At 53.2% G+C, this 27,403-nt stretch overlaps 1 protein-coding gene, 1 long non-coding RNA gene and 1 other non-coding gene across 4 annotated transcripts in view; 1 reads left to right on the forward strand and 2 right to left on the reverse strand.

Moving 5' to 3' along the window:
• LMF1 (lipase maturation factor 1) overlaps window positions 1-8,253 on the forward strand; it is an 80,414-nt gene extending 72,161 nt beyond the window's left edge. The window contains exons 5-9 of one of the 2 annotated variants that reach the window (XM_024123419.3): window positions 4,861-5,044; window positions 5,417-5,573; window positions 5,715-5,898; window positions 6,587-6,699; window positions 7,080-8,253. In XM_024123419.3, the coding sequence (XP_023979187.1) occupies window positions 4,861-5,044; window positions 5,417-5,573; window positions 5,715-5,898; window positions 6,587-6,699; window positions 7,080-7,254 (813 nt within the window). In that variant the 3' untranslated portion in view covers window positions 7,255-8,253. The remainder of the gene's footprint in view (window positions 1-4,860; window positions 5,045-5,416; window positions 5,574-5,714; window positions 5,899-6,586; window positions 6,700-7,079) is intronic. The other variant, XM_028497999.2, reaches the window with a different exon arrangement.
• Window positions 8,254-9,167: 914 nt separating this feature from the next.
• LOC114487537 (uncharacterized) overlaps window positions 9,168-27,403 on the reverse strand; it is a 37,442-nt gene continuing 19,206 nt past the window's right edge. The window contains exons 3-4 of the long non-coding RNA XR_003682725.2: window positions 21,746-22,043; window positions 9,168-9,242 (exon numbers count right to left, since the gene is read on the reverse strand). This is a non-coding gene — a long non-coding RNA (uncharacterized lncRNA). The remainder of the gene's footprint in view (window positions 9,243-21,745; window positions 22,044-27,403) is intronic.
• TRNAD-GUC (transfer RNA aspartic acid (anticodon GUC)) lies at window positions 18,728-18,800 on the reverse strand. The gene has a single exon. It is a non-coding gene; the product is annotated as a tRNA-Asp (tRNA).

Raw genomic sequence — 27,403 nt, forward strand, 5'->3', positions numbered from 1 at the left:
GCACAGTGGTTGAGAGTCCGCCTGCCGATGCAGGGGACACGGGTTCATGCCCCGGTCCGGGAAGATCCCACATGCCACGGAGCGGCTAGGCCCATGAGCCATGGCCGCTGAGCCTGCGCTTCCGGAGCCTATGCTCCGCAACGGGAGAGGCCCCAACAGTGAGAGGCCTGCGTACCCGCCAAAAAAAAAAAAAAAAAAAAGATTGCTTTGGCTATTCAGGGTCTTTTGTGTTCCATACAAATTGTGAAATTTTTTGTTCTAGTTCTGTAAAAAATGCCAGTGGTAGTTTGATAGGGATTGCATTGATTAAGTGCTGGATGCTGGTGTTGTTGATTCTCTCCTGACAGCAGCTAATTGATTTGCAAATCAGTTTCAGAGCCTCCTGGGCAGGTCTGAATGTGCCTTCCCTGTAGGGCCAGCCTAGTTCCACAGGACAGGGCCTTGGCTTGGCTTCCACGTCTCTCCACGCGGGTTCGCAGGACTGGAAGGTCTTCTAGACCCGCTTGAGCTCAGCAATGGCAACAGCCTTGGTCGTGTGTTTTCCTTGTCCTCACGGAGTCCCCACCCTGCAAGCTCAGCAGCCGTGGGGACCCAAGCAGGACGCACAGCTCCTGGCTGCTGCGCCCATGTGGCAAGCCAGCCCCTCGAGCTCCCCCGGCTTCAGGCTCTGCCCCCTGCCCTGCCCTCCCTCAGTGCCCAGCCCTGCATCTCAGACAGTCGCTTTGAGGGTCCAGCACCGCTAGCGCCCTCTTGGCCTGAAGCAGGAGTCACTGGTGGAGTTTTAGCCTTGAAGTCAACATGAGGCCACTGAGCGATGAGGCAGGACAGACGTGGACCTGGGCCCCGAGGGGTAGCCCTGCTTCTCCAGGGTAAAGGAGGCGGCGGTGGGGGCAGGTTGGGTCTTGGGAAACTCAGCTCAGTGGAGCAAGAGGAAGTGCACGCCTGGGAGGGGGAGATGCAGGAGGAAATGGGCGCCTGGCAGGTTGTCCCTGGGCCTCATCCTCGGTCAGGGCAGTGACTCCTAGGGTGACACCAGGCCTTGTGCTCAGCTGTCAGTTGGGGCCAGGCCCAGCGGCTGCATTCTGGTCGTCCTTTATGTTCCTGCTGCTGCCCGCCTACTTCTCTTGTTCGTGGAGGTGAGTGGCGACTACTCCAAGGGTCCCACCTCCTTGGGCCACCTTCCTCACTTTTCTTTCCTTTTCTTCTCATTTTTTATATTTTTCAGTCTAAATGCTTATACTGTTTTACTTATGATTCATCCTTGGAAATGAGAAATGGCCAGAACATGTGTGGGCCCAGGTCCTGCTCCGGTAACTGGTCCTGCACCCCTCATCCCCCGAGGCCCAGGCCTCCTTCCGCCTCGAGAGTGCCGAGTCTATTTTTACATCATTCTCATCTGGGAAAGTCAATTGTGTAGCCGTTGACTCTGCTGAATCTGTATTGTTTCCCTCAAAGGTTCTCCCATTTCTGCATCACATTCCGGAAGGATTTCTCAAATCAATCTTCTAAATCAGTAATTCAGACTTCAGCATCATTCATCCTGCTTTTCACCTGTTAGGGTTTTTTTGTTTTGTTTTGTGTTGTTTTGTTTGTTTTTTGGGGGTACACGGGCCTCTCACTGTTGTGGCCTCTCCCGTTGAGGAGCGCAGGCTCAGCGGCCATGGCTCACGGGCCCAGCCGCTCCGCGGCACGTGGGATCTTCCTGGACCGGGGCACGAACCCGTGTCCCTGCATCGGCAGGCGGACTCTCAACCACTGCGCCACCAGGGAAGTCCACCTGTTAGGGTTTTAACGTTGTGCGTGTTACACATGAGGGTGTAGACGAATAGATGCCATTTACTGATTGGGGTCCTTCAAATTAGCAGTGTCTTGTCTGGGTTTCTCTAGACGCCTCTGGGGTCTCGGGAGCCCCGAGTGGCCACAAAGCGAGGCTGTGCCTCAGCGAGGGTGTAGGCTGCACCAGCTACACCTGGAGAGGTTGCTGAGTAGGCCGTCTGGGGTGAACTCAGGCAGGTGGGCCCCCCAGGAAGCCCACGGCTGCCCTGCTTTGCAGCATTATGGTGGCCATGTCTCCCAGCAGTTTGAGTGTCAGTGGAGAGGTGGGTGCTGATGGCTTGGGCTGGTGGCTGCAGAGGACATGGCTGCCCATCAGTTGCCTGCCGGGTTTGAGTGTGGACCAGCCCTGAGGGGCGGTGTGATGGGCGCACAAGGCGGGCTGTTCCCCACATGCCTTCCCAAGAGCCGTGGGACATAGGCAGGAACGCCCAGGCCAGGTGCGGAGGTGTCTTCTAGCTGGAGGCTGCCATGCACCGGGTGCTTCTCGCAGCTTTGGCCGCCGTCTCATCCGAGAATTAGGCAGTAGAGGGCTCTTGTCACCCGTGTGGCCCCGACAGCTGCACCAGGATGGCAGGCCCTCGGGGAAGAGGCCTGTTCTCACCCTTGATCACCACTCCTGGTGGCCTTAGCTGCACAGCTGAGCCATGGAAAAAAGGGGACCCCCATGCAGCTGACCAGCCCACCCCAAAGCAAAACGCATTTGTCAGGAGGGGCACAGGGACCGTTCCCCTTAAGCCCCTTTGCTGACGCAGTGGAGGAGCTAGTGGAGCATCTGAGGTCTCGCTGGTCTGGGAGCATCTGAGGTCTCGCTGGTCTGGGAGATGAGAATTGAAGGTCGGGCCCCTCCAGTGCTGTCCACGGGGGAGCTGGGCCCAGACCATCGGGAGCCAGCAGTTTTCAGGAAACTCCAGGGCAAAGCCCAGTCGGCCCAAGGCAGCTCAAGACCAGAGGCCCAGGGACCCCCGACGGGCCAGGCAGGGCTGCAGGAGAGACCACCAGCCCAGGGCAGGCGCATTTTGGGCACAGGGGTTTGTTAACATCCTAGACAGTGAAGAATAAGAAATAATTATTTTGGGCGTCAGAACCAGAAAAACTGGTTTTCCAAATGAATCCAGGAAGAGCTGTGAATCCACACCATCTCCCGTCACACACTGTAAGACCCTATCGTGATCCATAAAACTGACCTATTGAAAGCCTAGCTCCTCTCTCTCCAGACCCTTTTGAGGCCGGCATCTGTGACCTCATGTTCTCCCCAGTCACTAGGATCAGAGACCCAGCTTTAATTACAAATCAGAAATTGGAGCTGGGTGTCAGCTGAGTCTCGTCCGGCAGTGGGGCTCCTGGCCTGGGTCTTTGGTCTCACCTCCTTCCTCGATGCCCCCACGTGGCTCCGACCCGTCGGCTCCTGTGCAGGGAGGCCCGCAGGGCCCCGGCAGATGCGCGTGAGTGACCTGGACAGGGACATGGCCGTTTTGCTACATTCAGGTCTTATTTTTTGCAGAAATGTGTCCATTTGGTTGGACAGTTGAAAATCTCCTTATTTCTCTTGTCACTGTGGCGACTGCACCATTTTCATTGTGGGTTTATTTGCTGGTGGTGCTGGTCCCCATTTCCTTCTACTTTGCTGACCTGTGGCTCCTGGTGTCTTGTTTCCCCTTTTCTGAGGCACGTGCTTGAGGCAGTTTGTCTCCCTGTAGACATGTCCGCCGTGGACCCATGTGCTCTCACCTCCCAGCACCGCGACACCCCGGTCATCCCAGAGGCCCTGCTCCCTCCCAAGTCTTACCCCCGCCTCCCCAGCCAGGGGCAGAGCCTGGACCAGAGCAGAGCCCACTGCTGTGAACCTTACATCACACCTTTCATAAAAAACTAATTCGAAATGGATCCGAGACCTAAACATGATAGCCAGACCTGTAAAACTTTTAGAAGATCTTTACATCTTTGGAGAAGGAAAAGATTTCTTAGATGGGACACAAAAAGCAGAATTGTAAAGTTTTTTAAAATTGATAACTTGGACTTCCTAAAAACGTAAACTTCACCTCTTTGAAAACTGTGTAATGAAAAGGCCGCAGCTGACAGTTGTACATCTGACGGAGGACTGGCTCCAGGTTCTGCTAGGACTTCCAGCTCAGGGAGGCATGGGGGTGTCCTGGGCTGCACCCCAGAAGCCCTCGGCTCTGCCTCTTGCCCTCCCCAGCCTGCCCTCCCACTGTGGTCACCTGGAATCTCCTCACCCGTGTTTGTGCAGCCCACAGGAAGCTCTGCGTGCAGCTGGCACTGGGGTCCCTGGAGCTCCACAATCAGAGGCGTCTGCCTGGGGGGCAAGCGGGGCTGCTCTGTTCCACCTTTGCTCTAGGAGAGCCTGGCACCTGGTAGGGAGGGTGGGATGTGAACCCTGCAGCCTCTCTTCCCCTCAAGTGAAGACCACCCACTCCCTACTCCTGCCCGCATCCTTAACAACAGGGTCAAAATCATGCAGAAGGTGCCATTTTCAAGTCACTAAAACCACTTACAAGCCTGTCCTAAGCCCCCCCACCCCACCCCTGTGACGGGCACATACCACAGGTGCCATGGGGCTGGTCCTGGCCCCGACACCTGGGTGGACCACTGAGCAGCCAGCTGGAGTCCTGGGGCTACCCCGGGCCTGTTGATTAACAGTCACGGTGGCAGTTGCCACAAACACAAACTTGTCACCTCCCAGTTGTGTAACTCCAGTGGCCTCCAAGCAGGGTCAGAGGCCGGAATCACAGTGTCGGCAGGTGGGGTCCTCACCAGAGGCACTGAGTAGCGTCCACCTCTCAGATCATTAGGATGTAGACATTGTGGGGTTGGTCTGAGGGAGGCCGGGCAAGTGGCTTGTGGGGGGCGTGGGGCCTGGGCCACGGCCTCCCAGCCACCTGGGGGTCAGCACAGGCTGCTGGGAAGGACGGGACCCCCAGCCCCCATGCCTCTGGTGTGGACTCCACGCATCACTGTGGAGCACGTGAAATGCAGTGGCTGGAGGATCTCTCTCTCCACCCCCAGATGGTCCTCATCATCAGCGGGAATCTGAGCTTCCTGAACTGGCTGACCATTGTGCCCAGCCTTGCCTGCTTCGATGACGCCACTCTGGGCTTCCTGTTTCCCTCGGGGCCCGGCTACCTCAAGGACCAAGTCCTGAGGATGCAGGAGGAGGAAGCTCGAGGGGCCAGGACCCCACGGACACGCGGTGGGTGACACCTGAAGGCGGATGTGGCCAGGCAGTCTCGAGTTGATGGCACCCAGCCCTGTGCCCACACCAGTGGCACAGGGTGTGAGACAGGGCAGCATCTCCGCGCCTGGGCAGGGTCACCCCTGTCTGCTTGGTATGGACAGTGTGTCCTGGTCCTCAGGAAGGCCAGGCCCAGTGACCTCAGCTGGGGGGCCTAAGAGGGAGCTGCTGTGTTTCCACATCTGCCTCGGAAGGTGTCCTTGGCGCAGGGAGAAGGGGCTCAGGGGCTGTGGTGGGGGCAGCAGCACCTCCCTCGGCTTCTGTGGGCGCAGGGGGCCGAACAGAGGCCAGGCCTGGGGGCAGGAGCCCACCCACTATCCCCCCTCCCAGCAGGCAGCGTGGCACGGCACACAGTCAACCTGGCGATGGGCGTCCTGGTCGCCTGGCTCAGCGTCCCCGTGGTCCTCAACTTGCTGAGCCCCCGGCAGGTCATGAACAGCTCCTTCAACCCTCTCCGGATCGTCAACACATATGGGGCCTTCGGCAGGTACCTCGGGGCCACCATGACCCCAGCGGGGAGACATGAGGGTAAGGCCAGCCCCGACCTGCAGCCCCCCAGTCTCACCCTGGTCTGCTCAGGTTGGGGGGTGGGGAGGTGCAGCCCTGACTGGTCTCCCCCCACGCCCAGCATCACCAAGGAGCGCACGGAGGTGATCCTGCAGGGCACCGCCAGCCCCAATGCCAGCGCGCCAGACGCCAAGTGGGAGGACTACGAGTTCAAGTGCAAGCCCGGTGACCTGAGGCGGCGGCCATGCCTCATCTCCCCGTACCACCACCGCCTGGACTGGCTTATGTGGTTTGCCGCCTTCCAGGTGAGGCCCTCGGTGGGGAGGCCCTGCTGACACGGCGAGGCCCGGGAATCCTGTGCTGGGGCACAGCCCGTGGGGAACCTTCCCAGGTTCCCGGCATGGCCCTCACACGAGGATCTGTGCGTGCCCAGGGCTGGGCCTCACAGCCGGCTTCTCAGAGAGCTTCCACCAGAGGGGCCGAGGCATGCGTGGCCAACGCTGGGGCAGCCAGTGTCCACAGAATCTTTGCTCAGGCCAGAGCGAGGCTGCAGCACTGTCGCTGTCCCACCTTGCCCAGGAAGATAGCCTCCGGGGGGCTCGGTCACTTGCCCGAAATCCCTGGCCCGGCAGGTGACAAAGCTGACAGGTGAACTGGGATAGCCAGGCCCAGCCCCGCTCCATCCAGGTCCCCGCGGACAGCACAGTGGCGGCGGCGCCCAGGAGAGCGAGCAGGACTGGGGGCACTGCAAGAACAGGAAGGAGGTGGTCCCAAACCAAAGAACTGCAGCACAGGCCCCCAGGGCAGCCCCCACTGCAAGAGAGGCTGGCCGCCAGCCACACTGGAGTCAGATGCCCCCAGGACAACAGACTGAAGGCCGGGTGACCGTCAAGAGGGAGGAGGCAGAAAGCACACATCCACAGGGCTCCTCCAAGGGCCCGGTGTCGGTACAGGCGCCCAGCTATCCGCGCCCTGTCCTCTTCTCACCCCCAGACGTACGAGCACAACGAGTGGATCATCCACCTGGCAGGCAAGCTCCTGGCCAACGATGCCCAGGCCCTATCCCTGCTGGCCCTTAACCCCTTCGCAGGCAGGGCACCCCCCAGGTAAGATTCCCCTCCCAGACAGGAACACACACCCAACCCCTGCCAACTGCAGCCTCAGCTGCCTTTCAGGGCTTCTCCCCAAATGCAGGGGTCTGCTTTGGGGGCTGGGCCCACCTCCTGGAAACATGCCCAGACACAATGGTCTGCGAACCTCAGGTACCACTCACTTGCTGAAAGGATGCAGGGCTCAGCCCAATTGGCTCTGAGCACTCGGCCCTCCCGGCTCCAGAGCCCCGCCTGCCCCGCCATCATCTGGTCAGGGGCCTGGTTGTGCCGGGGGCTCCCTGGGGCTCTCTGGCTTCCCCTGGGTGGCCTCTCCCTCTGAGGACTCCAGGGCTGTCGTGGGTGTGGAGGCTGACCGTGCTGCCCTTGCTCTGCAGGTGGGTCCGGGGAGAGCACTACAGGTACAAGTTCAGCCGCCCCGGGGGCACGCACGCTGCTGAGGGCAAGTGGTGGATCCGGAAGAGGCTCGGCCCCTACTTCCCCCCGCTCAGCTTCCAGGACCTGAAGGGCTACTTCAGGTCACGGGAGTGGCCATACCCCAAACCCGAATAGAGGTGGCCCAGGGCTTGTGCCCCAAGAAATAAAGTGGGGTCTCCACAAGGACATCCAGGGAAGCCAACCCGGAGAGGAGGGGCTGCCAGGGTCCCGGGTGGTCGTCTGTGCTTCCTGTCTCCCCACGGTCAGTCCCCATGGTTCCCAAGTCTCTTCGCTCTGGGTTCGTCAGAGGACTCCCCAGAAAGCCCCAGCCCTGCTCCACCCTGATTGTGCCCCTTGTCACCAGGCCCCCCCCCCAGACACCAGCATCCCGATGTTGCACCCAGCTCTGGTCTGTCCCAGGACCACCTGCCCATGTGGCCAAGAGGAAAGCCTGCCTCTCGTCTCTGCTCCCCACCGCATGCAGGAGGGTCCTGCGCGAGGAAGTAGTCAGGGCTCCCTCTCAGAACCCACATGCGCCCACACGTGCTCTTCTCCACAGTGACCAGCACCTGAAGGTGTGGACAGAGGGCCTCTGTCCTCCTTGGGTGGGCCACCCCCACCAGCCCTGAGTGAGGCACCTCCTCCCCTCCTTTGTGACCACGTTGCCCAGTCTCATACCTGGAGCCTCCTGCTCCCTGACCTAGGGTGTGAGGACGGGACAGCAGAGCAGTCAGCCCCAGCTGGGGCACCAGGGTCCCCAGGGCAGCGATTCTGAGGCCCAGTCACTGCAGGTTGAACTGGATTAATGGTGTGTTGCTTGGCAACCCTACTGGGCTGTGGCCCAGAACCTCTACGGCCTGATGTCAGCGGTGAGTGGACACCACCTGCCCCCCACCATCCGGGGTGCCTGCCGCGCTGTGGAGGGTCCCGGCAGGAATGAGGTGGTTCAGGCTAGGCGGCCAGGCTGAGGTGGGCACGAGTGTGGATCTGTGTGGAGCCCCCCCGCCTGCCTGGGGGCCTGGCCGGCCCAGGTGCCAACAAGAGAGGCTGTGTTCCTCCTCGCAGGCTAACAGGCGCCCTGTGTCTGTCGCAGGACAGACAGGGCCTCAGACAAGGAGCCTGGAGCCAGCAAGTCAGCCGCGTAAAACTACCACCAGCCTGCTGGAATGGGTAGCCCTTACCGGGGGGCTGTCCTTGGGACCCTGCCAATGGGTAGGAGCACCAGGGGTGCCCCTGTGGGGCCCGGGGTGGGTAGGGGGCCTGAGGAGATGCTGTGTCTTGGCTCGGGGTAGTCCTGCAGCCCCAGAACCACAGATGGCCTCCCTGCCAGGAGCTATGGTGGGTCCCTGCCCCGCCAGCCCTTCCTGCCACACTCTGCGCTCACTGCCACCCAGGGCTCAGGCAGAGGAGGCCCCCAGCACTCCTTGGTGTGGGCTCCTTTCTGAGCCTTGGTCCAGCTGTGCCCCCCAAGGCTCCTGGGACAGCCCCCGAGACATGCATAGGAGGCTGTGCTTAGACCTGTGGGCTGGGCGGGGCTGGGGCTGGAGCCGGTGGCAGGAGTGACACAGGAGGCCCTGAGCCCATTCAGGGGGGTGGGGGGGGGCAGGAACTAAGTGGCCCCACCCTTCCTGGGACAGGGCAGCATCCTCTCACCCCGAGGGACGTCCCAGGTGACCCTGGTCAGGGTGGGCACATGGCCCTCTAACAAACCAAGGACTCTGCCAGACCTGCACACCGCTCCAGAGGCTCTGGTCCCCCAGGGCCCACCCATCTGCCAGAAAGGGTGCCAGCCCCACCTTCAGAGCCTGTCCTGAGACCACACCCTCCCATCAAGGACAGCCAGACTGCACCTCTCCTCCACTCGGAGCCCTCCCGGGGCCCCCACCTCACTGAGCATGAACCTGGGGTCCCTGCCTATCACCTCCGCCCACTCCCCTGCATCCTCTCCATCCCGCATGCCCACCAGCCGTGTTGGGCCCCAGGGCCTTTGCACTGGAAGCTCATGGTGCTCACCTCTCTCAGGGCCTCCTCTCCTGCCTCTGCTGGACTCCAGGCTGCTCCTGGTCACACACGGGCTGGCGGGGGGCTCATCCTGGCCCCCCAGTGCTGGATACACTGTTGACCTGATGAAAGAGAAAGGCCCAGACACTTATGTCTGCTCCACCTGATGCTGCCTCAGTCCAGCTTCAGGACAGTCAGCTGTTTCGGGGGTGGGGGGCGGAGGGGGGGCAAGTGCAGGGCAGGGACACAAGGTGGGGCCCTGGCTCGCCCCTCCCAACAGCTGTGTCCCCATGAATCGTCCACCTGGCAGCAGGGGATGCTTGCAGGTGAGGGTCTGCCTTCTCAACAAGAGCCTTAGATGCATGTTGGGAACTGAATTTCTGTCAGGCTCAGGCCGCTGTGCCAGGGTTCTACGTTCACCTTCTAAAACCAGGAGTCAGCCTGAGGCTCCTGGGGAGGGGGCAGCAGGAGTCTTCTCAGACCACAGGAGGGGCGACCTGCTTGCGGGAGGGGCTGCCCTGGAGAGGGGTGAGCAGGGCATGACCGGGACACCCTGACTTCCAGAGGGACTGGGAATTTCAGATCTGTTCTTCCCACCTGCTCTCTTGAGCCGATGCCCCCTGGAAACCACTGCCTGACAAGCTGGCCCTCGCTGAGACTCCCTCCCAATTTGAGGGTGTCTCCCCTGCAGAGCACTCTTCCCCTATGGCTGTCACAAGTCTGAATGGGGTCTGTCTGGTGATGGCAGCAATGCCCAGGCCCAGCCAGGACCCCATAGGCTGCAGTGTGCCCAGCCCCCCCACCCCACCCCCAGCTCTCCAACTGGAGGGCACTATGCTCAGCCCTCTTGCTCCAGGATGGGACGTGGGACTCAGGACTCCAGTCACAGGGCAGTGGCTGAGCTCAGGTGATCCACTGAGCCTGGCTGTCGGCCCATCCAAAGCTGTGGGCTCAGCCAGGGGCCTGTCTCAGGGAGGACCCACTGTCTCCCTCTTGCTCCAGGACAGGGCGAGGGGTTCGGGCACAGGTCCCATCCCCACAAGGAGTGTGTGTACCAGCCTCCCTCTGTCAGAGGGGCTCTGGGCATCTTCCCCTTCACCAAGAAGTTTTCACTCAGAGGTGATCAGTGCATCTTAGGAGCCTGCTGAGGCCAGGCCCACCCTCTTTGCAGCCTAGTTCAGATCAGAGCCCTCCCATGGGGCGTCCCTGGGCAGGGTTCACAAGCTCTCCTCTCCCTGGGCTTCTGCATCTGCACGGGCATGGCCTGACGTTTTGCGCTCTTAGGCCACCAGCTCTGGAGGGACAGGGTCAGCAAACTCCCAGCCTGGTGGCTTTGTGGGAGCGGGAAGATCTCCACATCAATGCGTGTTGAGTTCAAGCATGTGACCAGTTATTAGAACAGGCCCGTGAAGACGCAGAAAATCTGAGCTGTCGTGGAGCGCTTCACTGCCTTCCTCCATTGTCGCCAGTGTCCCCCACAACCTCTGGGCCCCACCGTGGAGTGAGGCCCTTCTCCCTCCTGATGTTCATCCAGGGCTTCTCTCTTGTCTCCTCGTCAGTCTTCTCACAGCTCCAGCTTTGGCTTCTTCAGTCAACTGTCCTCTTCTGCTTTCTGTTTCACATACATACGTTATTTCCTTCCACCTTTTTCAGGTTTGCCTTCTGTCATTTCGAGTTGCAGACTTTCTTTCTATCCCTCCTTCTGATTTCTAGGAAACACAGCTAAGGACCCCACACACACAAATGGCTTCACCCACAGGCTCTGTTGACCACTGTGGGCTTTGTGAATTCTAGAGACTGATGTCCTCTTAACACATCAAATAATAGAGGTGGGGATTTAAATGTTCAAACGAATGGATTTGGGAGGCAGTCTTTTACCTTGAATTTTATCACCGTGTTTGCCATTCCCAGCACCCCTCACACACACACCCCCATGCCTCCAGCACCCTGGATCAACGCCCCTTTCAGAAGTGAACAAATTCTGGTGGAAAGGATACCTCCAATTCTGAGACAGCTACCTGCATCCCTCTGCTGAGGGGTTCCCTAGTTCAGTTAGCATCATGACAACCTGTCCCCTGGATCCATCCCTGCCCTGTATCCCACAGCCTGAGGATACCATGGACCTTTGTCCCCAGGGATTCAGTTCCAAAGCCACTGGGTAAGGTGGAACTCACATGTCAGCAAACTGACCTTTAAAGCTCCTAAGGTAATCAGCAAAATTGACAGAACTGTAGCTTGACTGACAAAGAAAAAGAAGATACAAATAACTAAAATCAAAAAAGTTAAGTGGGGCCATTACTACCAACATTACAGACATAAAAAGGATTACAAGAGAATAGTATGAACAATTGTAGCCAACAAATCAGGTAACCTAGACAGTGGACAAATTCCTAACGACACACAAAATGCTAGAAGTGACTCAGGAAGAAATAGGAAATTTGAAGAGATCTATAGCAAGTAAGGAGATTGAATCAGTAATCAAAACCTCCAGCAGAGAAAAGTACTGCATCAGATGGCTTTGTTACTGAATTCTCCCAAGAATTAAAGAAGAATTAACACCAATCCTTCCAAAACTTTTTCCAAAGAATTAGAAAAGGAAGTAGGACTTCCCTGGTGGTGCAGTAGTTAAGAATCCACCTGCCAATGCAGGGGACACAGGTTTGAGCCCTGGTCCAGGAAGATCCACATGCCTCAGAGCAACTAAGCCCATGCTCCACAACTACAGAGCCTGCACTCCAGAGCCCAGAAGCCACGATTACTGAAGCCCGTGCTCCACAACAAGAGAAGCCACCGCGATGAGAAGCCCGTGCACTGCAACAAAAAGTAGACCCCGCTCGCTGCAACTAGAGAAAGCCCATGCACAGCAACGAAGACCCAACACAGCCAAAATTTAATTAGTTAATTAATTAATTAATTTTAAAAGAGGAGGGAACACTTCCTAACTCATCCTGTGGAGGCCAGCATGACCCCGGTAACAAGGCCAGACAAAGACACCAGTATCCTTCGTGAATAGAGATACAAAAATGCTCAACAAAATACTAACAAAACAAATCTATCAGCATATTAACAGGATTATATGCCATGACCAAGTGGTATTTATCCTAGGAATGCCAGGGTGGTTCAACATAAAATCAATCAATGTAATACACCACATTAACAGAATACAGGGGCAGAAAGAAAAACATGATCATCTCAACTGATGCAGAAAAATCATTTGAAAAAAATCCAACGCACTCATGATAAAAACCACTCAGAAGGGCTTCCCTGGTGGCGCAGTGGTTGAGAGTCCGCCTGCTGATGCAGGGGACACAGGTTCGTGCCCGGGTCTGGGAAGATCCCACATGCCACGGAGCGGCTAAGCCCGTGAGCCATGGCCGCTGAGCCTGCACATCCGGTGCCTGTGCTCTGCAACGGGAAAGGCCACAACAGTGAGAGGCCCGTGTACCGCAAAAAAAAAAAAAAAAAAACGGAGTAGAAGGGAACTTCCTCAACGTAATAAAAGGCATGTATGAAAACTCCACAGCTAATATCATACTCAATGGTGAAAGACTGAAAACTTTCCCTGTATGATCAAGACCAAGACAAGGATGCCCCTTTTCACCACTGCTATTCAACACTGTACTGGAGGGTCTAGCCAGAGCAATTAGTCAAGAAAAATAATTAAAAGGCTTTGAATTGGAGAGGAAGAAGTAAAACTATATTAACAGATGATGTAATCCTATATATAGAAAATTCCAGCAATCCACAAAAATATTACGGGAGCTAATAAACTAATTCAGCAAAGTTGCAGGGTATAAGATCAACACACAAAAATCAGATATGTTTCTATACCTGCAATGAACAGTCTGAAAAAGAAACTAAGGAAACAATACCACTTATAATAGCATCCAAAAGAATAAAATACCCAAGAATAAATTTAACCGAGGAGGTAAATGACTTGTACACTGAAAAGTACAAAACATTGCTGAAAGAAATCAATGAAAACATAAATACAGTGAAAGGCATCCATATCCATGGATTTGATTACTTAATATTGTGAAGATGACAATACTAACAAAGTGTCTACAGAGTTGAAAAAATTCCAATGGTCTTTTTTATAAAAATATAAAGACCAATCCTCAAATCCATATGGAATTGTAAGAGGCCCTAAATAATGAAAACAATCATGAAAAAGAATAAAGCTGACGGACTCACACTTCTGATTTTGAAACAGTACAAAATAATCAAAACTGGTCATGGCACAAGGATGGACACACAGGCCAACAGGATAGAATGCTAAGCCTAGAGAGAAACCCTCACATGTATGGCCAAATGGCCTTTGACAAGGATGCCAAGACCATTCATTGGAAAAAGGATAGTCTTTTCAACTGATGCTGGGAAAAATGGATCTACATGTTAAAGAGTGAGCTTGGGCCCTTACCTCACACCATATTCAAAAATTAACTCAAAATGGATGAAATACCTAAATGTAAGAGCTAACACTATTACAACTCTTGAAAGAAAACATGGTTACTCTTCATGACCTTGGATTTGGCAGTGGATTTGAGGTATGATGCCAAAAGCAAGAGCAACAATAACCCAAGATAAATTGGACTTCATCAAATTTAAAACTTTTATGCATCTAAAGACACTATCAAGATGTGGCACATATATACAATGGAATATTACTCAGCCATAAAAAGAAATGAAATTGAGCTTTTGTAGTGAGGTGGATGGACCTAGAGTCTGTCATACAGAGTGAAGTAAGTCAGAGAAAAACAAATACCGTATGCTACCACATATATATGGAATCTTAAAAAAAAAATGGTTATGAAGAACCTAGGGGCAGGACAGGAATAAAGACACAGACCTACTAGAGAATGGACTTGAGGACATGGGGAGGGGGAAGGGTAGGCTGGGACAAAGAGAGTGGCATGGACATATATACACTACCAAATGTAAAACAGATAGCTAGTGGGAAGCAACCTCATAGCACAGGGAGATGAGCTCGGTGCTTTGTGACCCTCTAGAGGGGTGGGATAGGGAGGGTGGGAGGGAAGGAGACACAAGAAGGAAGAGATCTGGGGATATATGTATATGTATAGCTGATTCACTTTGTTATAAAGCAGAAACTAACACACCCTTGTAAAGCAATTATACTCCAATAAAGATGTTTAAAAAATAAATAAAAGACACTATCAAGTTTGGGGTTAGCAGATGCAAACTATTACATATAGAATGGATAAACAATAAAGTCCTACTGTATAGCACAGGGAACTATTTTCAATATCCTGAGATAAACCATAATGGAAAAGAATATAAAAAAATAACATGTATAAATGAATCACTTTGCTGTACAGCAGAAACAGCATTGTAAATCAACTATACTTCAATTTTAAAAAATTGAAACAAAGACTCCGTAGAGTGAAAAGATGACCCAGAGAATGAGAGAAAATATTTGCAAGTCATACATCTCATAAGACTCTAGTATCCAGAATATATAAATAACTCTTACAACTAAGCAACAAAAAGACAAACATCCCAATTCAAAATTATTTGAATGGACATTTCTCCAAGGAAGACATACAAATGGCCAACAAGCACATGAAAAGATGCTCAAAATCCTTAATCATAGAAATGCACATGAAAAGGCATACAATGAGATACCACTTCACACCCATGAGGATGGCTAAAATTTTTTTTAATGGAAAAAAGTGTTGGCAAGGATGTAGAAAAGTTGGAAACTTCGTACATTGCAATTGGTAACGCAAAATGGTGCAGCTGCTATGGAAAAGTCTAGCAGTTCCTCAAAAAATTAAACATTGGGTCAATTACCATATGAACCAGCAGTTCTACTTCTAGGTATATATCCAAAAGAACTGAAATCAGGGACTCAAACAGATACTTGTATGCCAATGTTCACAGCATCATTATTCACAATAGCCAAAAGGCGGAAACAACACAAATGTCCACCAACAGATGAATGGATAAACAAAGCATACAAGGGAATACTATTCAGCTACAAAAAGGAATAAAGTATCAGCACACACTACAGTGTGGATAAATCTTGAAAACATTATGCCCAGTAAAATAAGCCAGACACAAAAGGTCACCTGTAATATGATTCCATTTATAGAAATATGTAAAACAGGTAAATCTATAAAAGTAGAAGGCTGACTAGTGGTTGCCAGAGGCTGGGGGGAGGGGAGAATGGGGAGTGACTCCTAATGGTACAGGGTTTCCTTTTGAGATGATAAAATATTTTGGAACTAGATAGAGGTGATAATTGCACAACACTGTGATATATTAAATGCCACTGACTTTACTGTAAAATGGTTAATGTTAATGTCAATTTCTTCTCAGTTTTTAAAAATAAGCCTTCTGAGTGTCCTGAGACCCTGCCCCAGGGGGCTGGGAGACCTCACACTACCAAGATCTAGTGAGAAGGGGCGGGGGCGGGGCGGTGAGACAGATAAAGTGCTTCATCCCTTTTTTGCTAAGCGCATAGGGCTGGATTCACTTAAGGCCAAAACATGAGGCTGTGATTAGCCAGTGGGATGGAAGGTGGGCTTCCAGAGCCAGCATGTGGCACATGGGCACTCTTTTAACTGATGGTCTTGGAAAGACAGTCACACATGCAACTATCAATTAGATGAGGAAAACTCGAGCAAGTGAAAGGGCAGCCTTGGCTACGTGATGTTGGTGATTCTTAAACCTACGTCTGGAGGGCTTTCTGCTGAGGCTGCCTGCCCCAGCCTCACCCAGATCAGCTTCTTAGCAAGGCCTTGGGACATAGCTGGGGTCCTGACCCCTCTCCCCACAGGTGTGCGACTACCTCATCCACCAGGACTGACCTGACCTGGTGGATAGCAGCTGACCCTGCCTCTGGGCAGTGTGGCTCACTGTTCTAGGGGTCATACCTGTCTAGGTGTTCTGCATGGTCCACACTGTTACAGCTTTATCATCGATCCCGGTACCTCACGGTCTCAGCCCCCACTTCTCAAAACTGCCTTGACTATCTCTGGCCCATTGCTCACAACAAGCTGAAGTTTCTTGTTAGTTCTAATACAGGCAGACCTCATTTTATTGCACTTCACAGAAATCAGTGTTTTTTACAAATTGAAGCAACCCTGCATCAAGTCTGTGGGTGCCATTTTTCAACAGCATTTTCTAACTTCAGGTCTCTGTGTCACATTTTAGTAATTCTCTTAAAAATAATGAAAATGTTTGAAATATTGCATTTGTGATGGTGCTATGTGATCAGTGACCTTTGATGTCACTGTTGTAATTGTTTGGGGCACCATGAACTGTACCCATGTAAGATCATGAACTGAATGGACGAATGTGTGTGTTCTGACTGCTCTACCAATCAGCCGTTCCCCCCATCTGTCTCCCTCTCCTCAGGCCTCCCTGTTCCCTAAAACACAGCAAGATTGAAATTAGGCCAATTAATAACCCTACAGTGGCCTCTAAGTGTTCAAGTGAAAGGAAGAGTTGCATGTCTCTCACTTTAAATCAGTAGCTGAAGATGATTAAATTTAGTGAGGAAGGCATGTCAAAAGTCAAGGTAGGCCAAAAGCTCGGCCTCTTGCACCAAACAGCCAAGTTGTGAATGCAAAGGAAAAGTTCTTGAAGGAAATTAAAAGTGCCACTCCAGTGAACACATGAATGATAAAGTGAAACAGCCTTATTGCTGAGATGGAGAAAGTTTTAGTCTAGATTGAAGATCTAACTAGCCACAACATTCCCTTAAACCAAAGACTAATTCAGAACAAGGCTAACTCTCTTCAATTCTATGAAGGCTGAGAGAGACAGGGAAGCTGCAGAAGAAAAGCCTGAAGCTGGCAGAGGTTGGTTCGTGAGGCTGAAGGAAAGAAGCTGTCTCCATAAAATAAAAGTGCAAGGTGAAGCAGCAAATGCTGATGTAGAAGCTGCAGCAAGTTATCCAGAAGATCTAGCTGAGATCATTAATGAAGGTGGCTGCACCAAACAACAGATATTCAATGTAGACGAGACAGCCTTCTATTGGAACAAGAGGCCATCTAGGACTTTCACAGCTAGAGAGGAGAAGTCAGTGCGTGGCTTCAAAGCATCAAAGGACAAGCTGACTCTCTTTTTTTTTTTTTTTTGGACCGGGGCACGAACCCGTGTCCCCTGCATCGGCAGGCAGACTCTCAACCACTGCGCCACCAGGGAAGCCCAGCTGACTCTCGTTAGGGGCTAACGCAGCTGGTGACTTTAAGTTGAAGCCAATGCTTATTTACCATTCTGAAAATCCTAGAGTCCTTAAGAATTATGTTAAATCTACTCTCCTATGCTCAATAAATGGAACCACAAAACCTGGATGACACATTTGTTTACAACATGGCTTACTGAATATCATAAGCCCACTGTTGACACCTACTGCTCAGAAAAAAAAAAAGATTCAAAATATCACTACTCATTGACAATGCACCTGGTCACCCAAGAGCTCTGGTGGAGGTGTACAATGAGATTAATGTTATTTCCCTGCCTGCTAGCACAGCATCCATTCTGTAGCCCATGGATCAAAGAGTAATTTTTTATTCTGAAGTCTTATTATTTAAGAAATGCATATCATAAGGCTATAGCTGCCATAGATAGTGATTCCTCTGATGGATCTGGGCAATGTCAACTGAAAATCTTCTGAAAAGGATTCACCATCCTAGATGCCATTATGAACTTTTATGATTCATGGGAAGAGGTCAAATTATCAACATTAACAGGAGTTTGGAAGAAGTTGACTCAAACCCTCATGGATGACTTTGAGGGGTTCAAGACTTCAGTGGAGGAAGTAATTGCAGATGTGGTAGAAATAGCAAGAGAACTAGAATTAGAAGTGGAGCCTAAAGATGTAACTGAGTTGCTTCAACCTCATGACAAAACTTTTAATGAATGAGGAGTTGCCTCACGGATGAGCAATAAAGTGGTTTCTTGAGATGGGGTCAACTCCAGTGAAGATCTGTGAAGACTGTTGAAATGGCAACAAAGAATTTTAAATATTACATGAACTTAGTTGATAAAGCAGCAGCAGGATTTGAGAGGATTGACTCCAATTTTGAAAGAAGTTCTACTATGGGTACAATGCTGTCAAACAGCATTGCATGGTACAGAGAAATCATTCATGAAAGGAAGAGTCAATCAATGTGGCGAACTTCATTATCTTATTTTAAAAAATTGTCACAGCCACCTCAACCTTCAGTAACCACCACCCTGATCAGTTAGCAGATATCAACATCAAGGCAAGACTCTCCACCAGGAAAAAGACTACAACTCACTAAGGCTCAGATGATGATTAGCATTTTTAAATTAAGGTATGTATGTAACATTACTCTTTTAGACATAATGCTATTGCACACTTAATAGACAACAGTACAGTGTAAAGGTAACTTTTATATGCTCTGGGAAACCAAAAAATCATGTGATTTGCTTTATTGCAATGTTCTGGAACCAAAACCCATGGCATCTCCGAGTTGTGCCTGTAGTTTATGTGCAAATAGTGGACGGTATTGTTTCTCTTCTTTCTACCTGAGGCTCTTTGCCTTTTTGGTTTTTGGGGGGTTTTGGGGGGGTTTTTTTCGGCCACACCACATGGCTTGCAGGATTTTAGTTCCCTGACCAGGGATCGAACCTGGGCCCTCAGCAGTGACAGCACGGAATCCTAACCACTGGACCACCAAGGAATTCCCTCTTTCTTGTCTTCTTGTGCTAGCTTCCAGGTTGAGGCCCACCATCTCTCTTATGACCTCTTGTCTTTTTTCTAACCTAGAAGTTGTCCCTTTAAAAAAAATCTCACCACAGTGAGCTAGTCTACTGCAAAAACCCTTTGGCTGAAACCATGTAAAAATGCTGGGGAAAAAAATAATCAAATTTTGTTTCTGAACTCACAAAATATGTATAATGCAGTGCAAGAAGAGAAGCTGAAAGCCAGAACAGTGCACCGCAGGCTGCAGGGAAGAGGCACCTTGTCCTGATGACATGGGGACTCCCAAAAGAGACCTTTCCATAAAACTAGAACCCTTTCAGGGCCAAAACATTAGACAACAAAATCAACGAAATCCAATTTGACAGTTTGAAAATATCAGTAAAAGGGATAAACTTCTAGCTACAATGATCAAGCAAAAAGGAGACAGAACACAAATTACAACATCAAGAAGGAAAAAGGGGACATCACTACAGATCCTACAGACACTGAAAGGACAATAAGAGAATATTGTGAACATTATTCTAACAGACTTGACATCCTAGTTGAAGTGAAAAAGAATTTCATGAAATATACACATTACTAAAAGTGACTCACAAACAAAGAGAAAACCCAAACAGCCCCATCACAATTAAAGAAATTGAATTCATAATTTAAAATCTCACAAAGAAAACTTCAGACCGAGATGGCCTGATTGGTAAGTTCTATCAACATTTAATGAAGAAATGATGTCATTCTATACAAACATTCAGAAAATAGAGGAGGAGGAAACGCACATTACTGATCAGAATATAAAAAGGTATGGGGGGGCTTCCCTGGTGGCGCAGTGGTTGCGCGTCCCCCTGCCGATGCAGGGGAACCGGGTTCGCGCCCCGGTCTGGGAGGATCCCACATGCTGCGGAGCGGCTGGGCCCATAAGCCATGGCCGCTGAGCCTGCGCGTCCGGAGCCTGTGCTCCGCAACGGGAGAGGCCACAACACAGGGAGGCCCACATACCACAAAAAAAAAAAAAAAAAAAAAAAGGTATGGGACTTCCCTGGTGGCTCAGTGGATGAGACTCCGTGCTCCCAATGCAGGGGGGCCGGGTTCGATCCCTGGTCAGGGAGCTAGATCCCACATGCATGCCGCAACTAAGAGTTCGCATGCCACAACTAAGGAGCCAGAGAGCTGCAACTAAGGACCCCATGTCCCGCAACTAAGGAGCTAGCGCAACCAAAGAAAGAAAGACTATAAAAAGGTACAATCACATGAAAAACAGTTTGGCATTTTGAAAACATTAAACATGTACTACCATATGACCCAGCCATTCCTCTCCTAGGTATGAAAACACAGAGACCTTTAAGCACTGTTCTTAGCAGACTTATTCATAATAACCAAAGAGCTGGGAGCAGCCCAGGGGTCCATCAGTAGGCGAAGGGACGAACCCATTGTGTTGTAAACATGCATGTAAACATGCAAATATTTGCATGTAAACATGCAAATAATTCTTAGCAATAAACAGATAAAATTATTGCTACACATTTGAACCTCAAAAACATGCTGAGCTAATGAATCCAGAAACAAAAGAATATACACCATATGATTCCATTTATATAGGACTCTAGGGAGGAAAAAAGTCCCAGTCAATCCCTCCCCAACTCGGCCCCGGCTAACCACTGACCTGTTCTCTGTCCCTGGGAAGTGGAACAAGGGAATATCTGTGGGGGCTGGAAATGTTCTATATCTTAATTGTGTGGTAGGTACCTCAGTGTACACATTTGTCAAAAACCATCAAGCTGTACACTTAAAATAGGTGCATTTTGTTTCATGTAAATTACGACTGACTCTCTGCATAAAGCCCTGATTGGTAGTATTTTTTAATTTCCAAGATCTAAACACTCCCACCACATCACTCAGCACAGAGCTGGGAAGGGGTGTGCATGGTCAGTCTTGTGCGGCGGTACAAGCCAGCTCTGGCACAATACCACTTGTCCCTCAGTCAAGTTGGTCTTGAAAAGAAAACAAAGAAACCCTGAAATATCATTACGGCAGGCTAAAATAAATAAGACTTTCAATGCCAAGTGTTGATGAAGGCACAGAGCAGTGGAAATGCTGGTAAAAGCATAGATTGGCGATATCTATTAAAAGTTGACGCCGTTCACAGCCAGGACCCAGCTGTGCCATGCCTGGGGCGTCCACAACAGAAGCGTGCACTACAGGTCACAGCAGCACTGTTCACTAAAGACCAAACACCCATCAGGAGTGAAGAGGTGGACGAGGGTCATGCACTCACACGACGGAACACTTTACTGCACTCAGATACACGCCTCGTGACTTCACTTACAATACGACGCTCACAGGCAAGTGGTGCTAAGTGCAGGGTTGTGGTCACATTGGGGGACACCGACATTCAGTCTCTGAACATTTTCTGAGCTCACATTTTGTGGACTTTTGTATGTGTTCCAATCCACAATTAAAACGTTTTTGACAGAAAAATCTGTTTTCATCGTTGAGTGTCAGACCCTTTACACTGTATTTATTATATGAGCCCAGAGCTGGGTGTTTGTCTTTTCATAGACACGCATAAGAAGGTGCTGTGCCCACTTGACTCCGGGTGGGGTTCCTGCGCATCTTGTCTTGCGCTGTGACTGACACACTTTCCCTTTTCTGGTTGCCCATCGTGGAAGGGCTTTCTGTTCCCTGAGTTTGTAAACCTGCTGGGTGAGACTCAAAAGCCCCAGACAGCCCTCCCTCCCGCCCAGGGCGGTTTGGTTCTTTTCTAAAGTCAACGCTTGAACCCCGAGGGACCAGAGCAAGTTCACAAAGCCTCCCGAGATAGAGCTGGCGGCGCCCAGTTGGCCCACGTCTACCTGCAAGGACATCTTGCTCTGGGGCTGAAAGGAAAGCGGTGACGTGAAGCCGGCAGAACCAGATGACGCCTCTTACCTGCCTTTCTTCCTGCACAGGGTCCACGGTTCCATTTGTCCTAGGAGGGTCATCTGCGTCGCTGCCCCCGCTGGCGCTGGCTCGGTAGGGCTGCACCTGGGGCGAGGGCCTCAGCGCCAGCCAGCAGCTGCGCTCCCCGCGGGCACACATTTGCATCTCAATAACCGGGGCTGAAGCTGAAGGAGCCAGCTGTCGGAGCCTCGGGAGAAACGCGCCTTGTTCCTTTAAGGGGTGGGCTCAAGGCTCTTCATCAAGTGGCCTCCATCTCCCCGCTGGTCTTCACACTCACACAATTCTTCTGGACGAAAAAAATACGAAGCACCATTAGCGAGCGAGTTATCAGGGGCCAACTGTGTCCCCATCAATGCCCCTCAGTCCATTGTGGCCGTCGTGCAGCTGCAGGGCTGGCGCTGAGCAAGCCGCCGGCTGGGCTGTCCCTCCATCCCGTCTGACCATCCCCACTGGGCACTGCGGCCATCGAGCCCTTTCACTGTCGTGTCCAGTGGAAGTGGATGGCACGTTCAGAGCTCATGCACTGTCCTGGGGGGACCAGGCCCAGCCAACGCCCCCCAGACGATGGCTCAGCCCCAGCGGATCCCATCCTCCCCTCACCTGCCAGCTGTTCTTGTCGACCCAGTGCCATGAGCCCACCCCTTGCTGACCAATGCCCCTGGCTGCCCACTGCCCCAGGGTCTCGGCACACAGGTCCGCCCCAGAGGCCTTCCCTGGCCCACCCCAACGCGTCCCTCACTGGGAGTCTCGGAACAGGTGTCCCTGGGCCTGGTGTTCCATACTTCTCAGTCCCCACACAAGGGCGTCACCTCCACCAGTGAGGGCCTGCAGGTCAGCTGTGGTGGGTTGAATAGTGTCCCCCAAAATTCACATCCACCCAGAACCGCAGAACATGACCTTAGAAATAGGGTCTTTACAGATGTGATCAGTTAAGAGGAGGTGATGCTGGGTTAGGCTGGGACTAAACCAATGTCCAGTGTCCTTACACCAGGAGGAGACACAGACACAGACACAGGAGAGGCCATGTGACCACAGAGGCAGAGACAGTGATGCGGCCACAACCCAGGGATGCCAGAGCCCCCAGAAGCAGGACGAGGCGGGAAGGATCCTCCCCTGGAGCCTTGGACTTCTGGCCTCAGACCGGGAAATGGGACATTCCTTTCTTCCTAAACCCCCCCAGGTTATGGCCCTGTGCTGCGAGGGCTCCCAGAGACCCACACACTGGAGGAGGAGGTAGCGCCTCTGGACCTAGGAGGGCCTCGCATGCCCAGATCTGGCCGTGCAGAGCATGGGGCCCAGGGTGGCCCCCACAACAACCCTCCTTGATGACCTGGGGGCAGGTGGGCAAGCACCTCCCGGGGCAGCAGCCCCACCCAAGAGGGTCAGGGATGCAGGGCAGCGAGATGGACGGTTCTGCTCTGGGGACTGGCTCCACCCCATCAGCTCATGCAGGGCCCCCCACGCATCTGTGCCCTTGACCCCACCAGCCCCTCTGAGCCCTTCGCACCCAGCCAGGAGCCACTGGGACCCCTCGCCCCTGCCCAGGGGGCACACTGCCCTGGATACAGGCAAATTTTGGTATGAGTCCCTAGGGGAGCGGGACACTGGGCGTTCACGGGCGACACCTGGGGAGGACAGGGGCCAAATTCCTCTCTAGATGGTGTGGCAGGTCCCCAGGTGGCCATGCCGGGAGGTACCAGCAGGCCCGCAGCCCAGGGCCGAGCTCTTTGAGCTCCTGCTGCCCAACGCAGAGGGGAGGCGCTGTGGGTGGCACCCACTTTCCATCACTAACAGCTCCAGGCAGGAATACACTGGGAACTGACATAACAGGCACCATGGAACCACAGGCCCCTTGCTGGGAGGAAGGACCATAAGGACAGGCCAGGGGGAAACAGACCAAGAGGCTCCCTTCTGCTCTGAAGGGGAAGAGCCCCACCTGGAAGGGGACCCACCCCGACGCTCTGCCCTTCCCTAAGGGTGCCAACCTTGTCTGTCACCCTCCCCTGGGGTGCTGGATGGGCCAACCCCATGAGGAGCCGAGGACATGGGTCACCTGGTCCCTCATCTGTGACCCTCAGGGTCAGCTTGGGGGTTCAGAGGGAATCAGGTGCAGCCACAGGGCCTGAACAGTCTAGGCATCAACATCAACACTCCAGGTTTCCACAGGGACCGGGAGAACCAGACAGAGACGGGGCAGGCGGACCAACCGCAGGTTCTTGCCAAACATCTAAGAGACGTTTGGGGTTTGGAATCGCAGATCAGGGCTGTGGGCGGCATCCTATTCCATAGACTTCTCTGGGGAGGAGAGACTCCCACCCACGTTTGCTGGTGTCACAGGGTCTTGGCTGGTGGGACACAGTTATCAAGGGTGCTCCCCTCTATCATCCCTGAGTGCTGGGGCAGGAATGGCTGCAAAGCCTGGGGGGGGGCTTCCAGGTGGAGGCAGAAGCTGGAGGCCCTGACGCAGCTCTGCCCGCTGACCCCACCGAGACTCAGCACCTAATTACTCCTGCTCCCGTCCCAGGGCTGGCAGAGGATGCCCTGGAGGGGCGGCCAGCCAGGCCGTGCCCTAAGGGTCAGGGGGACAGCTGCCCGGAGAGGAGGGGACGACACCTGAGACCACAGGCACCTCCTCTGCCTCAAAAAGGAAGACGCCAGGATCCCTGGACACAGAGGCATCTGTCTTCCCCGGGTCAGGTTAGCAGGGAGGTGGCAGAGCCAGGAAAACCCGGCACGCAGCCGCCTCTTCACAGGGTGAGAGGGACAACGCCCCACCTGAGGCCGGGGGGACAGTTGGGCTCAGGCGCCACAGCTGCACAGGCAGCCGAACCCCACTCAGACCCAGGAAGCAGAGCGCACACTGCCCAGAACACCTATCTGTGCCGCACAGCTGGCAAGGGCCATAGGCAGCTCATGGTGGGGGGGGGCTGGCATCGTCCACCCTTGGCCAGGGTGCCCACAGGTCCCTAAACAAGGCAGGGGCACTGAGCCCAGGTCCCTGCGAGCAGCACAGGGTACAGCGGCCCATCCCTTCCCGGACAGGGGCCCAGGGCCAGTGCTGAGCCATCCTTACCAGCCTGCAAGGTGGGAACCCACATGCACCTCACAGCTCAGGGACAGAAGCTGAGGGGCTTTGTGGAAAGACTTGCCCACCCCGATGATCCCGCAGCCCCAGCCTCTGAGCTGAAACCGGCGAGTCTCTCGCAGCCTTCTCAGGACCAGTGGGTCCAAGCTGGGGCCAGGAAGGGAAGGCACCCCTGCACCGACAGAAGCCAGGCATACCCCACACCCGGGGCCACACCGGAGAGCAGCCCACAGGGCCGGGCAGCAGGGAAGGCCGCTGCCAGAGCCCCATCATCCTGCCTTACCAGGAGAGTCCCCAAATCCAATGACAGTGTCCTTACAGGAGACAGAAGAGGACAGACATAGACTGAGAAGAAGTCACATGAAGATGGAGATGGGAGCCCCCAGAAGCTGTAAGAGGCTGGAAGGATCCTCCCCCGGAGCCTCTATCTTGGTCTGACTTCTGGCCTCCAGACTGTGAGAGGATGAGGGTCTGCTGTTTTCACCACCCAGGTTGTGGTGATTTGATCTGGCAGCCCCAGGACACTAGCACACCCACCATCCGCTCTAGTGTGGGTGTGATGGGGGCGGCCCCCTCCCCAGGCTTCTTCCGACTTCTCTGATCAGCCCTGGGGGCACGGCTTCAATGGACACACTCAAGTCAGAGGCAGAAACACCCCTCCTTTGATAACTTAGATGAAAGGGACCAATTCCCCCAAAATCACAAACAACCAAACTCACCCAAAATGCAATAGATACTGAATAGTACTATAATTGTCAAAAACGTTGAATTTGCAGTTAAAACTATGGAAGATAAATGTCCAGGCCCAGGTGGTTTTACTGGTGAATTCTACCAAACATTTAAAGAAAAAGTAACACCAATTCTACCCGATCTCTTTCAGAAAGTAGAAAAGGAGGGAACACTTCCAAGGTCAGCATTACCCAAACCAAAGCCAGAAAGGACAAACAAGAAAAGCACAGACCAACATCCCTCATGAAATAGAAAATGAGCCAGCAACCAAGTGGGCTCAGCTTCAAAATTTGAAAATCAAAAGACCAAATAAGAATTAAAAAAAAACATATAATCATATCAACAGATGAAGAAAAAACATTAGACAAAATTCAGTATCTATTCGTGATAAACAACCACCACCACCTCTCAGCAAATCGGAACAAGAACTTCCTGAACCTGACAAAGGACATCTACACACCCCATGCCCCGCCCTCAGTGGAGAAAGCCATACAGCGGTCTGGCTGGGAACCAACCCCTCTGTTCTGAGGATCTGGGCAAGGGCGGGGAGGGGGCAGACAGTCCAGAAAAGGCAGGACGGCCACCACTGTCAGATGGGAGAAGCTGGCAGACAAGCTCCATGTCCCAGACAGAGCATCACACAAAGGCCACCTCCCCCAGGGCAGGGGCCCCGGCCCAGGAGCCGCCCCTGTGTCCCAGGGTCTAGTGCTGAACCATGGTCAGGCCCAGGGTGGGCCTGCAGACGCCTCCGCCCCCTGGGGTCCTCAGAGGCTGGGTCTGAAGGGGCTGCACCGCTGGTGTGGTCACCCCCAGGTCCAGGCTCAGCCCGGGGATGCCCTCCCAGCGGCTCTCAGGTGGGGGACCCTGAAGGGGCATCAACACATCAGCAGGACCCCTAGGGACTGTCATAGGTGACAGCTGGAGGTGAGAGGCTGGAGCTAGGCCCCGAGGCCCCTCGAACTTGCAGGTTCACAGCTCACAGCATCTAGGCCTGGCAGCCTCCCCACACATCATTCCAACATGTCAATAACTTCATGGGGATTTTCGTCCTCCTAAGGTGAGAGCCTGACAAGGCCTGTGTATCGGCCGCAGGGCATCCCCTGGAGCCAGCCCCTCCAAGAAGGGCCTTGACCGGCCTGTGGCTTCGGACCCTGGCCTCACTCAGACTGACGTCCAGCGCCCGCGGGCAGCGCTCAAGGACAGAGCTGGGCCGAGGGACACCGGCCTCCCAGCTCACAGCCCAACGTAGTGTAAACATTTGGTAGAATCGCAGTGAAGCGGCTTGGGCGTTCCTCCAGGGAGGTTTTTAAACCACTAACCTAATCTATTTCTTACAGGTCTTAGCTTCTGACAGTGAGAAAAGGCAAAGGGAAAAAAAACAAATAACGAAAAGCATACAGATGTGAGTCTCCTGGTCTTGCTCACACAGGAGAGAAGGAACCCACCTCCTTCCTGGCTGTTTCCCAACCAAATGTGATTCAAACATCTCCTCTCCTGATAGATGTGGCAGCGGGGCTGGCGTGCTGCTCATGGCAACGGGGACCCTTGTCTCCAGGTCTCTGTCCTGTGGAGACGCCTCCAAACAGGAAAGCGGGGAATCCCCTGGCGGTCCCGCGGTCAGGATTCGGCCCCTGCAGGTGACCCGGCCTGCTCGGAGTCTGCACCTGCCCCCAGCCTGACCCCACGCAAACATCCGAGGAGACCCCAGACACATCCAGGCCCCCTACCCGGGCACATCCAGCTGACGGCGACCACCGCACGTCACGTCCAACACCTGACCCTCACCCTGCTTCCCTGCCCCCCACCCCCCACCCCACCCCTACTCCTTCCCC

This window comes from Physeter macrocephalus, chromosome 14, assembly GCF_002837175.3.
Source record: "Physeter macrocephalus isolate SW-GA chromosome 14, ASM283717v5, whole genome shotgun sequence".
Classification (NCBI taxonomy): domain Eukaryota; kingdom Metazoa; phylum Chordata; class Mammalia; order Artiodactyla; family Physeteridae; genus Physeter; species Physeter macrocephalus.